The 13,980-nt window shown below is 46.9% G+C and overlaps 2 protein-coding genes across 2 annotated transcripts in view; one reads left to right on the top strand and one right to left on the bottom strand.

Moving 5' to 3' along the window:
* Positions 1 to 6: 6 nt before the first annotated feature.
* Positions 7 to 9,256, top strand: ARFGAP2 (ADP-ribosylation factor GTPase activating protein 2). Its single transcript, XM_009072703.1, is given in 16 exon segments — positions 7 to 97; positions 981 to 1,053; positions 1,598 to 1,729; positions 1,820 to 1,900; positions 2,745 to 2,847; positions 3,477 to 3,533; positions 5,214 to 5,266; positions 5,672 to 5,808; positions 6,348 to 6,386; positions 6,388 to 6,471; positions 6,946 to 7,074; positions 7,155 to 7,283; positions 7,664 to 7,790; positions 7,908 to 7,998; positions 8,118 to 8,236; positions 8,648 to 9,256. Coding segments are annotated over 15 exon segments (1,329 nt in total). The 5' UTR covers positions 7 to 97; positions 981 to 1,026; the 3' UTR covers positions 8,669 to 9,256.
* A 1,848-nt stretch (positions 9,257 to 11,104) lies between these two features.
* Positions 11,105 to 13,980, bottom strand: part of LOC103800329 (chromosome unknown open reading frame, human C11orf49) — a gene marked incomplete at its 5' end in the record, with an annotated part of 51,278 nt that continues 48,402 nt past the window's right edge. Inside the window, 2 exons of the mRNA XM_009072704.1 lie at positions 11,105 to 11,285; positions 11,802 to 11,865. Coding sequence (XP_009070952.1) covers positions 11,105 to 11,285; positions 11,802 to 11,865 — 245 coding nt within the window. The remainder of the gene's footprint in view (positions 11,286 to 11,801; positions 11,866 to 13,980) is intronic.

Here is a 13,980-nt window from a genome sequence, read left to right as displayed (position 1 = left end):
AGAACCCCAGCTGGGCCAGCATCACCTACGGGGTCTTCCTGTGCATCGACTGCTCCGGCGTCCACAGGTCGCTGGGCGTGCACCTCAGCTTCATCAGGTGCGTGGGGCAGGGGGTGCGCCCACAGCCGCCCCGAGCGGCCCTGCCCCGCCGCTCTGCGAACGCGCGGGGAGTCGCTTATCGCGGAGCCATCGCCTCGGGTGTTGCGTGCCTTGCTCGCTGGAGGTTCTGGGTCACTCGGCCCTTCCAAGATGGAGTTTCCAAAACACCTGAAGTGGAACGTACCACTTTGGCTAACCTTTCAGAAACGCTGTCTGGACTTTGACATGTAGAAGTAGAGAGGAGAGTGTGGTGTGTGAATCTTGCCAGTAAAGTAGCAGTGTGGTACATACTTTATCGTAATGCCGAGCAAGGCAAAAAGAGGGATGTTACTTAATCTTTTCTGTATCAAGCTAGCAGGGAGGATGGTGTTGGATTTTATGCCTAGATCTTATTGTAAAAGTACTTGTAAAAGTTAGCATTTTAAGTAACACAACTGTGACCTTTACTTGTTCAGAGAGAAGTTGCATAACTGATATGAGACACGGTGTGTCCCCTAGCTTTACTTGGATGCATTCTCAGTTACTCTGTCATGTGTTTTGGCCTAATCTGTGGGATGGCTGAATATGAGTCTCTCAGTGTTGTGGTGAGATCACGTGTAGAATGAAAGTTCTTGGCTGTGCTTTCCTAGCTCAAGCTCTGTCCTCTAAACAAGTATCCTCCAATTTGGATATTGTAATTTGGTGTGCATCTAGGGTTTTTCTTAGCTTTGAAAGCTCAAAGTATTTTGTTACAGGAGCAAAGATGGTACCAAGATGTTCTATCCCCCTTTGCCTCCTGTACCCCTACTAGTAGTGGAATATCTGACCATTTTAGGTCAGAATTTGCTTTTGCATTTGATATGCCTGCTCTTTATTAACAAAAATAATTGATTCTCACACAGGTCCACAGAGTTGGATTCTAACTGGAACTGGTTCCAGCTGAGGTGTATGCAAGTGGGCAGCAATGCCAACGCGGTGAGGAGCCTCTGTAGGCATTTTGCTTGCTTTCCCTCTTGCTAATCCACATCCCCTGTTTCTTGTCCCTTTCCTTTATGTGACTTTCTCAGTACCAACCTCTTCTGTTTTATTCTGGAAATCAGCCTCCTCTGAAATGTGTAATGAAGGGGGGTGTTTGTCAGGTGTGCTTGGAAGTCAGACTGTGACCTTTGCATGCATTGTTTTCTGATGTGCAGATCTGTCATTTCCTTGCACCTCATTTAAATGAGAAGCGTAGTGTTCTTCAGTGGTAGGAGTTAATAACACTGATCACTTTGAAAGCTCATGCTCAGCATTGTGACTCAGAATCATCCTTCTATGGAGGGCACGGATGGTTTCCATAGGTCCCTGGGACCTGGAGTGAGACTTCTTCGAGAAAGCTGCTCAATGAATAGTTGGTTCACGCTGTGTTCTCAGTATATTATCCCCTGTCTCTGGGAAGCTTTCTTTTTCTGTTGAGTTATCTAATGCTTGCTTGAGTATGATCTAGCAGCCAGGAGACTGAATATTACTCTCTTTCCAGACTGCTTTCTTTCGCCAGCACGGCTGTACCACCACAGACGCCAATGCTAAATACAATAGCCGAGCTGCCCAGATGTACAGGGAGAAGATCCGGCAGCTGGCAAGTGCTGCCATGGCCAAGTATGGCACTGATGTAAGTCTGAGCAGCTCTGTACTGTGAGATGTGCAGTGCTGGATGCTGAGTCTTGTAGGATATCTTCTGTTTTTCCTCTCCTCTCTTCAGCTGCTTATAGATGGACTGAGTGGGGCCCCTGGGCACTCTCCTGACAAGAGTGATGCTGATTTCTTCATGGAGCACACACAGGTGAGAAGAACTACCTAAACCAGGTAGCCTTAATAGTTCCCAAATAAGCAGCTGTTCAGCTAGGAGCAGCCCCACTTAGTTTGGAAGGGCTTGAAATTTATAATTATCCAGTAGGAACATGGAAGAGCTAAGATTCAGTCATCTGCCTGGGACATAGTCACAGGTCTGAACAGTCCTTTTTGGGGTATGGAATATCCATGTCTTTTGTTTTTGAGACCATCTTTAGCCTAAGCTAAAGGAATACTTGGAGCTACCAGTACTCCCTGGAAGATGCTTTGTCTGTGTTAATGCATAGTTTCTTCATACACTCCATACATACATAGTTTCATATAGTAAAAACTGGCTATTACTTTGAACTTTTGGTTTAGTCAGCTTTTCAGTGCACAGATATTGGTAGAATGGATTTGGGCAACTGCTGGCACAGTGCTAGGCACATTCTCTCAGGCCAGTAGAGTCACATGAAAGTTGTTTGTATGGCAAATAAGAGACAGTGGAAGCCAAGATTAATTTTTTCCAGGAAAACTCATTCATGCTTTCTCCCAGATTTAAGCTTATCTCCTTTAACCTAGGAAGTCCTCACAGTAGCTAACTCTGATACTACTGTCAGATGATGCTGTCATTCTTCCTGGCCTTTCATTCATTTAGCTTCCATTTGTTTGTTTAACTTTTGCCCCTGCTAAGGGAAGGTGGACTTGTTCATATGCTGTCTTCAGTGAGGCATAGCCTGGAGTTTGGAACAAGTTTCCTTTGGCCTAAAATTGAATACAAGTCACTAAATTTGAAGTAAGTTCAGGATTCTTTGGTTCATCTTCTGCAAATCACTGGAATGAGCATCTCCTTGCAGTCTTCCAGCACCTGGGATGTAGCAGATGCCAGCCAGAATCCTGCACAGTCTTCCCCAGAGGTGGAAAAAGCAGCAAAGCCATCAGAAGGCAGTGAAGTGTCAAGTGAGTTCCTTAGTGAATAATTTTTCCCATAACCTGCCTTCATTTCCAGGAGAATACAGTTCTGTACCACAGCTGGAAGAGCTGAGCTTTTCCTTGGTTCAGGCTTGAAGGAGTGGAAGCTCTGTGCACTCTATAATGTTTAGTTAAATTAGTGAAGACTTCTAAAAACACTGCTCTGTTTGGGATCAGTTTTCCACTTTTCCTGAAATGCACACTGAACTGTTTGGTGGCTAGCTACCTCATTTCCCTGCTTCCAGGCATAATAATTTGTCTAAACACTCCTATCTATCCTTTGAATTTGGTGGGTCTGAAAATGGCATAGGAATATTCTTTAGGGTGAATGACAAGGAAACCAAGAATCTGGAGGCATAGCTGTAATTTTTAAACAGTTTTGTATTTTCCATACAAAGCATCTGCTTTTTTTTATTGTGTTAAGAGCACTGTAGAGAGAACACTTTGTTCTCTGGAGATGTAAAGTTGTTCTTGGGAAATTGCTTGTTTCGAACTGTAACTTGATTTGTTTACGGAGGCAGGGGAGCTGGAAGAGATGTAGTGAAACTGTGAGGACTCTGGAAAGAAAGGTTGAGAATCAGTCTGTTGAATGTTCTCTTCTGGTTTTGTGCCCACAGGTCCCAGCCAAGGCCCATCTATTGACTTGCTGAGCACATCTCCTAAAGCTCCCCTAGGTAAGTAAGTAAGACTCTTCACTGTGTCTTGGATCAGTCCTTGCATCCGCTGTTCAGTAGTATGCTCAGTAGAGCTGGAACCAATGAGCCAATTTTCAGAACATCAAAAGGAGCTTATCACCCTGTGGAGCCAGTACTAAGGATGTTCCTGAACCCCAAAACCAAGCCACAGTTTCCTGGAGGTTTCCTCCTCCTTTGGATGATTGAATTCAAAGCTGTTACCTTCCCAAAAGCATGTTTTCATTTTCTGAGCTTTGGACTAAACTTGCCATTTGCATATCTAGAACTTGGGTGATCAAGGCCACATGGCTGTGGTGTTTGTTTCCCCACAGAACCTTTGGAGGCAAGTGAATTTTTAGATTTCAGAGTAATGGGGGTTTGTATCTGACTCTCCCCTGCCATTGCTGTCCTGGCTGCACACAGAACATTTAGCTGGAACTTCTTTCCTGTTTGAGAGTGTGCTCCTAGCCCCCAGTGGGTTCATTCTTGGTGGAAAGATTTGCCCTCAAGTGTTCATTCCCCATGTTTTATGTCTCTTCCTCAGACATGTCCATGTATCTGTCAACACAAGGGGCTGCTCCTGCCAGAGGTAACTGGCTAACAGCTGGCCTGCGCTGGCTGCTTGTGAAACTCTGCTTGCCCCTTCTATGATTCTGCCTTCAATTCTAACTTTAGCTTCCTGTGCTTGGAGAACAAGAATGAGCCAAAGTTTGTATTGTTGTATTTGGATCTTAACTTGCTATTTCATAGCTGTAAATGGATTTTCTTGACATTTCTGTTAAATGTTTTCTGATGGGGGGAAAAGAACCCCAAAATCCAAGCCACTTCAAATCAAATGTTAGGAACAGCAAGTGGAAAACTGACTTGGATAGTGTGAATGTTTTGAATCCCCTTATTTCAAACTTTGATGAGAAGACTAGAAAAGACACAGGAAAGGCTGTCAAGAGTGATCAGTGGGTTAACAAAAGTCATGTGGCTTTAGAAAATAAGGAGACACTTGTGAAAGAAAAGCCCCACAAGGGCGATAAAAGATTTTGGAGCTATTTGTAGGAAGTTGGAAAAATGTCTTTGGCAGTTGCTCTCTGCTTTGTTTGTACACTTTTCGCCAGGCATCTGCTGCTTGGCTGGACCTTGTCTGGTTTCACCAGTGTGGCATGCCCTCACAGTGACAAGTGCAAGGTATTGGGGAACCTGTTGCTTTTGCAGCTCGCTGCACTGTAGGTACATTTTGTCATTGGTATGTTCATGTAAACATGAGTTTAGGGTTCTCACTGCTTTGTCCCTAAGGCATTGGTGAGGCAATGACCTTCATAGGCCTCTGAAGCTGCATTTTCTTGAGTTTGTGTGTGGATTAAATCTAGTCTTTCTCTAACTACCCTGATTCCTACCTGGTAGGGTCACCTACTGCGTAACACTCAGAGGAGCTATTCATGGTTCTTAATTCACTTACAAGTCTCTCCAGCAATGAACATGCTTCCTTAGGCCACCAGCCTGCAATTGTGGAGCTTCTAAGTGCATCTTTCTTGGCTGGGTGAAGTCACCCAGGCTTCTGATGTGAAGTTGCATGGTGTGCCCTGGACGCTATAGCAGCTGGACTGTGGTGGATGTTCATGTGGGTTGCTTTCTAATTTTGGCTTCTTGAATTAATTAGTTTCTGCTTATTTGCTGCTTCCTCCGCAGAACTTAAATCCTCCCTCATTGGAAAGAAGAAGCCAGGAGCTGCCAAGAAAGGGGTATGTCTGAGCTCTTGTTTTATGGAGAGGAGATAAAGCATGTCTCCATCATATTTTTGCTGTCCTTTCCCTGGCCCTTGCTTTCTGCCCTTAACAAAGCTGTGTAATGAGTTGGGGAAGGGACTGTTTAGACAGCTTGTATATTAATGCCACAAAAAGATTAGGTTTCTGGATCATTACTGATTGTGGTCTGAAGTGTATGTGGCTGATCTCTTAGTGCTGGCCACTGGTGGGTTAACTCTTGGGTGATCTTCCATACTTCTGTTTCAAGCTCTTTTGGGTCTGTAGCCTACACAGGGAGACCGAAAGCCTGATTGGTGCAGCAACAAGTAGGATTCAGGTTTTCTTCTACAATGAATAATTTAGGGCAAATAAATTATGCTTTTTTTGCTTTTATTTTTCAAGCTGGGTGCAAAAAAAGGTCTTGGAGCCCAGAAAGTAAGCAGCCAGAGCTTCAGTGAGATCGAGCGGCAAGCCCAGGTGGCAGAGCAGCTGAGGGAGCAGCAGGCAGCAGAGTCCAGAAAACAAGCCGAGGAGTCCATGTAAGTGCCCTGCTTGGGCTGAGCACATACACAAGGCACAAGTAAAATGTGGTTAATGTTGTTCGTCCTAGGACCACCTAATGTGAGTACAGAACACACTGCAAGATGGGATGAGCAGTAGCTGTAAGCCAGTGTGGCCCTTGTGGCAGGGGGCAAGTTACACTGCCATATTCAAATTAGCATCCCTGGAAGAGTTTAGGGAGCAGATAGGGAAGTATTTTGTGTTTCTTTTCACCTTTGGACGGGACTGAAAAAGGCAAAAGCTGAACTGCATGGGTCATTCTGGTGGTGGGGAGCAGGGATGACAGACAATGCAATGCTTGCAGGAAGGAAATTATTGTTAGCCAAAAAAGAGTTGAATCTCATGGGGGGTGATATGGGAAAACCAACTGGAGCTTCTGTGCAAGGATTTTTGGCAGAGCTGTTGTGAAAATGGCTATTTTGATGGGTTGTTTGGGTTACTTCACCACTTGTTCCTTCACAGCATGGGCAGTGAGGGAAAGTAATGTGCTGATACCCACCACAGCTCTTTCCTTTAGAGTCACCTCAATGCGACTGGCTTATCAGGAACTGCAGCTGGAAGGAAGAGAAGAAACTTCAGAACCTTGAAGGGAAGAAGCGTGAACAAGCAGAGAGGCTGGGCATGGGCTTGGTGTCTAGAAGGTAACTGGCTGTGGATGGCATAGGACAGACACATGTCTGGGAAGCACCCTGCTCAGAAGAAGTTTCTTGAAGGCAGTAGCTTGCTGCTCTTCTAACAGATAAGGAGCTGATTTAAAGTGCTCATATGCTGGTTTATGTCTAAAAGGCTTCAGGTCCCAGAAGGAATGAGCACTCTGTTAAAGGTTCTAGGTCTCATTTGAGCTTTTCTACAGATGTGTGGCCTGTTAAGTGTCTAGCCTTAGAGCCCTACTACTTAACACATGTCCTCCTGCAGAATCCTTCCTTAAGAAGGTAGCTCGGGACTACTGAAGGAGCATAGATAAGTGGTGAAGGGGGCTGGCATCCCACAGCTCTCTGGAGACCTGTGGCACATGCCTTCCCTAAGAAGGCCAGGTTCACTTTGGGGGCAGACTTAGCTGTAGGGGCTGGGTGCTGTCAGATCTGTCGGCCTTGACTGCCTCTTTGTTGTGCCAGTTCTGTTTCACACTCAGTGATGTCTGAGATGCAAGTAATTGAGCAGGAGACGCCGCTGGTAGCCAAGTCTTCCCGCTCCCAATTGGACTTGTTTGAAGATGCTGGAGGCTTCACATCTGGACCCCCTAAGTAAGACTTACCTTCAGTGTAGTCTTTAGCTTATTGCTGAATTTCATGTCTGGCCTAAACTATCTGGTTTTGGTATGTAGGTATAAATACAGCCCCTTCTCATTCGAGGATGCATTTGGCTCACGATGGGAAACAGACTCTTCATGGGGTATGGACAAAGAGGAGGAACCTGAGGTGACCATTTCCAGTATTCGGCCAGTTTCAGAGAGGTAAAGTGCTTGCCACTATCAGTGTACCTCGTGCCCCTTGTGTGGGGGACAAAAGGATAAATTTAGGAGCTGTGGGAGAGATGCTGCTGTGTTACGGCAGGAGCCTTGTGCTGCAAGAAGACAAATTGCACAGACGAGCCCAAGAAAAAGGGCCTTGAGTCAAAGAGCCTTGGGCACTTCTTTGCCTATCGTATCCTTAAGTTTGATACAGCCTCTATGGTCATCAAGTGCTGTCCATCGGTGGGGAGAGGAGAGCCCCAATGGTAGCTAGCACTTGAGGATTTCTTGCTTTCCTTTGATCAGATGGGGTCTGAGACAGAAGTCTGATTCTTCACTCTGTTGGTGAGCCTAAGCTGAGATGTTTCTTCTTGTTTCCTCAGACCCATCAGTAGGCGGGAGACAGAGAGCAGGCCATCCATTGTGGAATCCAATGAAGCTCAGCAGAAGTTTGCAGGGGCTAAAGCTATCTCTTCAGATATGTTTTTTGGACGGGAGGCAGATGCTGAGGTAGATGCATTCTGCTGTGCTTACACTGCTACAATTCCGGCTTTATCTCCTGCTGTTTGCTTAGGTCCTACTTTGTTCCCTTCCTTTATAACCTTTTTGGTTTGTTTTCTGCTGCAGTACGAAGCCAGATCCCGACTGCAGCAGCTCTCAGGCAGCAGTGCCATCAGCTCTGCAGACCTGTTTGGAGAGGCTGACAATGTTCACTCAGGTTTGTAAGCACTCTTGTGGGTTGAGGAAGGGGGGCACCTTTGGAAGACCTAGACTGGAGAGGGTCAGGGACCTTCTGGAGCTGAGGGACTCCAGGCTAACTCCTGCTGGTTCTTATAGGTGGTGTGTCTATTGGAAACGTTCTGCCTGCAGCTGACATTGCACAGTTCAAGCAAGGAGTGAAATCAGTTGCTGGCAAGATGGCTGTCCTAGCCAATGGGGTGATGAACTCCCTCCAGGTGAGGTTACATTATGGTACCTTCAGACAGGCTACTGTCATGCTCAGAGACTTTCCCCATATCATGGCTTTGACTGTCTTCTCAAATTATGTGGAAAGTCCCAGGCAGAGATCTGTCTCTTATAGCTGATGACTACAGTAAAATAGCTGAGCAATTTCAGGTGGCCAGTGATCTCTGCTTGGCCAATCTTACTGTCCTGCTGGACAGGACACCATGTTATGTCAGATATGCCTTTTCCCACAAACTCTAGGCAGCACTTAATACGTTAGGGCCCTTTTACCTTCTGCCTTTGCATGGTCTTGTGTAAGCTTGCACTGCATTCAAATACCAAATACCCCAATATATTTTACCTTTCTCTGGAATTTGCATGAAGGTGTTGTAGCATAGTGTCTTGGTGTGTTTCCTCCTCAGGATCGTTATGGCTCATATTGATGACCCAGGAACTGCAACTGAAAGGGAAGCCAGCAGGAGGCACTTGTCACCTTTGCCTGGACTAAACTCGGCAGGATTGTCTTAGTTTGTCTGGGGTGGGTAGGGAGGGAAGAGGGTAAGCGGAGGGGGTCAGGACATGGCTGTGCCCAGGATGCTTTCTGAATATCTGTGGATTCCACTCTATTAAAATTCAGTGTGCCCTCATACCCACTGCTATCTACTAGCCAGTGGAGACAGGCCGCCTTACAGGGTTAACCTTGTTGCTGTTAAAGGTAGGACAGGAACTTCTGGGTTGCCCTCACCAGTGCTCCTGTCCTTAGCCCATACCTTAGCTCATCAAGTGACCGAGGAAAGGGGAAATGCTATTTTTTTGAACATCATGTGACATGGCAGTGTTTTTTTGTTCTGCTCAGTGCTCCCAATCCATGGTGCTGTGGAGTCCTCTGCATTTGCAGGGTTTGACTTTTGCCATGAAATAGTCCTTTTTACTGTCTTCTAAACCAGTGCATATGGATGCAGGAGAAAAAAAATCAAAGATTATTTTTTAAGCTTTTAACTACATCATCATCAAAAGAAGCCCAGGGAAAGAAGTAAAGATAAGTTATTAGATCCTTGGTTATTTTGTTGCCCTGCTTTGGGTCAAGGTCAAAAGCCCTGAGCCTCTGACTGCAGCACAAGGTGCAACAGTGAGTGTCATTTTAGTCCTGTTCAACTTGGTGTCTGCTTCTGACTCTGGTTCTAACAAGAGCATATTTTTATCTTCCCTGGACTATGGTGTTGAGGACTAGGTAGTAAGAAAAAGGGTTAGAAAGGGCTGGTTACACACTTAGCAAAAGACGAAAGGCTGAGGCTGTTTGTTCTAAAGCCTCTTCGGTGGGATTGTGAAGGGGCTTGCACGGGCTTCACCTCTCCTGTGCCGTTGAGGGGCTGCGGATGGGAAGGGAAGGGTTACTCGGCAGCTCTACCGCTCACGTTTCGCCGCCTTGGGGCCCGGAGCTGGGTACGGGTCGGGTGCTGCTGCTGAATGCGGGAGCTGTGTGTGCCTGCGCGGCCGCGAGTCCTGCCCCGAGTCCTGCCCCAGCGCTGCCCAGGAGACCGCAGACAGCAGAGGTGGGACGCAGTGTGCTTTATTGCCACTTGCTGAGCTGGGAGGGATGCACAGACAATAAATAAAATAACTTACAATAAATAAATAACCCCTCCCACTACCTCCACAGCAGTTAATAGGATTAGTTTTAAAACGGCTCCAGCAGGTGTTGTACCCACACCCACACTTGGGGTTACCAGCTCCTGGTAGCCCATGCTGCAGCACTTTATGACCAGGAGAAACAAGGGGGCTCCCAAAGAAGCATGAGAAGGTGATGTTCCCCAGAAACAACTAGTCTATGCAAGCTGAAGCAGAGGAGCTGGGCTAGACAAAGGGTTCAAGGCTGTGGATGTTAAACTACTGACTGAATTGCCATGAATGCAATGCAATGCTACCTATTTTTGTAGTTGTAAGGGCTACACTAGGCTGCTACAACTATGACAATATTTACAAAAAAACCCCAACTGAACCTCATTTAGGAACTGTTCCTTTTTCCCTTAGTGCTTCTGCCCATCCAGTCTGAGCAGGTCTCTATATACTTGCAAGCCATGCCATCTGAGGCCAGGGAGGTTAAGGACTCTCTCCCTCTCCTCCAGCCCCTCTGAAACTCGCTTTTCCAAATGACCTTATGCTGTTGGAGGCAGTGGGAGGCCTTGCAGAAGGGAACTCAAGCACAGCAGCAGAGCCAGACAGCACCGTGCAGTACTTACTGCAATCTAGCTTATTTGCTGTCTTTGCTTTGGCAAGTCTTGGACACATGGAGGAGTAAGCACACAGCAGGCAGGTGGCATGACAATACCTAAGCCACCCTTTTCTAGGAACTTCAGGAATATCTCTACCTTTGATCGTATGCAGGTGCAGCTTTACTGGGAATAATTATAATGGAGCCTGAGTGCAGAGCTGCTGCTGGCGACTCTATTGTCTAGGCCACATCTGAACAGACCTACGCAACAAAACACGGGCAAGGAGCCTGGTCGAGCACTCCCACTGCTGCAGCACATGCAGGACCCTAAGGGAGAGGGCCCGAGGAGAGCACACCCGGCTCTTTCCCAGCGGCAGCAGAGCCAGTGGCTGCGGGTTTGCCTTGCCTGCCAGCAGAGGGAAGCATAACTCTGCAGCTGTAAATGGCTTCCGCACGGGAGCTATTTCTGCAAGCATTTCAAGCTAGGAAAAAGGCGAGTTCTTTCTGGGAAGAGAGGTGAACCTGGCACTGAGGACTGCACAGCCATACATACACTGGTGATGTAGACAGAACCCACTGTCAGAGCAGGTGCTCTGGAAGGAGGTGCTGTTCCTTCAATGGGTTCTGGAGAAACCCAAGATGGGAATGGTGGCCACCCTCACAAGCTTCAGTTTTCGGAGGAGTCTGTCTCTTCATTGGAGCCTTCACTCTCAGCATCCATTTTTCGCCGATGGTGTAGAGGTTTCCAGGGAGAGTTAATCCTGGGTGAGTTACGGACAGGCATATTAGCTGTGTCCCCGCTGGAGCTGGCAGGACTGGAGACAGAAAGCCCTGAAACCTGAGCTACCCTGAAAGAGAAAACAGATTTTCAGGCAGTGTGACTTGTCATCTCCAACCTTTACCACAGCAGTTTTGGAGTGAACCTGGGAGGATGACTTACAACTAGCACAGGGATGGAAAGATGTTCATGGCACAGAGTGGGAATGCCTTGCACTAGTACCTCCCAGACTCACTAAGTGAATATATTCCTGTTTAAACATATATTTCTTCTGGGCTGAGCCTGTGTCCTCCAGAACTCCTGGTTTACACCATCCAAACAAAATTCCCCAGTTTGTTAGAGACTGCTGCTTCCTCTAGTTCCCTGTTTGAGCCATGCTCTTCCCCTCTGTTTCTGAAGCCTTTCCTAAGGATTTTGCTAGCTCCACTGAGGCACCCCAAAGAAAGAAGTCCTCCCTGCTCAGGCTGCTTTGTTAGATCCTCTATTGGGGTAGCAGAGAAATAGGGACAGTGCTTTACTACAGTCTTCCTTAGCATGCTACCTTTAATCTGTTGCTTTACCTCCTAGTTTAGACAATTCCACTTACAATTTCTCAAGCTCCTGATCCATGGCAGGGTCCAGAAACAAGTCTCCTTTATCTGGCAAAGCCCCTGGGGAAAAAAAAAAACAACAAAGAAAATACGAGAGCAGAGTTAGGCTACTCATTCTTAAAGAAAAGTGTTCAAGTCATAGCAACATTCCAAATCTGGCCTGCAAGAGAGAGCCTTTTTTTTTTACACCTATTAGAGAAGCAGACATTGAATGTTGATGATCATGGACAGATGAAGAATGACAATCCATTTTCTGTGTCCTTCACACATGCTGTAGCTGAGCCCAGACTAAACAGGAGGTAGTCTTGGTAGTCTTGCCCTAAGGATTGGCAGTTTTCATTCACTATGCAAAACTACTGAGTATTGACTGTCAGGGAGATGGCAGTCTGTCAGCTTTGGGCCTCTGCTCATTGCCCTGTGTAGTCACCAGTCCCAGATCCTATCAGTTGTTGTGCCACAGCCTGAAACATGCTATACCACCCAGGGAGATGTGTATTTCTGTGCCACCTGCTTTTCTTGTGGTGCACTGAGCTTGAGGATCAAAACACTCCACAGATGTAGGGCTGCTGCCTAGCTTGCAGTTCAGGAAAGTCAGGCCAGACTCTGGTGCATATTAAGTCTACAGGAGTGAGTGTGAATGGACTGTGCTGCAGCACTGCTTGCTGTCCATGTGTGAGCATGAAAGGCTGGGCCAGTAATTGAGTAGCCTCTCTCACCATAAGATCAGTGTGCTCCTTTTCACATTAGAAACCCTAGCTAGATGAAGGACATGGTATAGCTCACGACTGGAACAGCTGGTGAATCATCCTTGCTCTTCTCTGAAAGGTCACTGGCATCTCATAAGAGCCCAGAAAGGAAGACTGGGCTCTTAGGAAAGCCCTCATTCTTAATTCTTTAACAAACTCCACCTTGTATAGGGGTCATGGGAGGGTGTGATAAGCTACCACAGAAATGACAGGAATTCTCTACCAGAGCCTGGATACTGCCACTGCACAGCCAGACAAAAAAACCAACAACCAGCAACCAAACCAGCAACCAACAAACATACCCCATCTGGTAATCTGTACCAACAGTGCTGTGAGGAATGCTCTTGTTTTTCAGGAGACCTGTGTGCTGCACAGTACCTTTGGGAAGGGGCTTTATACTCCCTGTGGGGACACAAACCTGTTTTCTGGCCCTGGCATCTTGCTCTTGAAGAGAGCTTTCCTGTCCAAATGAACGGGAAATCCTGGCACAACAACACAGGAGGTCCAGGGAAGGGTCCCAGCCTGCTTCCTTTCATGGGTTCAATTAAAAGAACAAGCAACTAAAGCTTAACTTGTTTCTGTATTTACAGAATGTACAGTGAGGTCTCTAGGGCGCAAGAATGACTTGGGGGAGTAAGTAAATGGCACTTTAAAAAAATCACAAGTCAACACTGACACTGGGGTTATGCTGCAGATTCCAGTCTGCCTGGCAAACTCATCAGCCATGCCCCAGCCTGAACAAGCTGCTTTAATCCCTACCCCTGTTCCTCAAGAACTGGGGTTACTGGCTTTGTGAGACCAAAGAGAAGGCATCCTGATCGAAACCTCCTTTGCCTGGAACTGTTCTTGCTGAAGGGCTTTGGGGAGCTTGTGATCCCCTACAGACCAAAGGCTATTGAAATCACCCTTCAGGAGAGATTAAAAGACACCAGGAAAAGAATCCTTTCCTTGCCAAAACGCTAGCACCTGTCAGACTTGTGGCTGTTGCCCCTCCTCTGAGAGGCCTCAGCAGGAGGCTGGCAGAGGGCCAGGGGCCAGGCCCACATTACTGGAAAGGAAAACCCACACACTTTGTAGATGGCACAATGGAGGCTGGGGGCAGGATTTGTGGGGTTTTTTTCATCTGTTTTCTTTGCACTTGACTAGAAGTGGATTTTGGAGGGCAAAGGAAAAAAATATTTTGCTTGAAATCCAAGCATCATCTTCCTCCCAGTGAGTACGCTGCTTCCTAAGCCTGCTTGCAGAGGGGATTGCAGAGCTGTATTCCTGCACCTTTGATATATAATATCCATGTTGCTGGGTAAGCAGCCCTGCCCCAGAGGAGCATTAGGAGCTTAAATGGTTTGCTGTAAGTAGGGGCTCAGCCAGGGAGGGCACACTCCTTGCAAGGTGTGTATGACACACACCTTGCAAAAGAAGCAGCCCTCAG

This window comes from Acanthisitta chloris, unplaced genomic scaffold, assembly GCF_000695815.1.
Source record: "Acanthisitta chloris isolate BGI_N310 unplaced genomic scaffold, ASM69581v1 scaffold18734, whole genome shotgun sequence".
Classification (NCBI taxonomy): domain Eukaryota; kingdom Metazoa; phylum Chordata; class Aves; order Passeriformes; family Acanthisittidae; genus Acanthisitta; species Acanthisitta chloris.
Note: the sequence above shows the minus strand (reverse complement) of the source record. Positions and strands in the feature narration are given on the sequence as shown.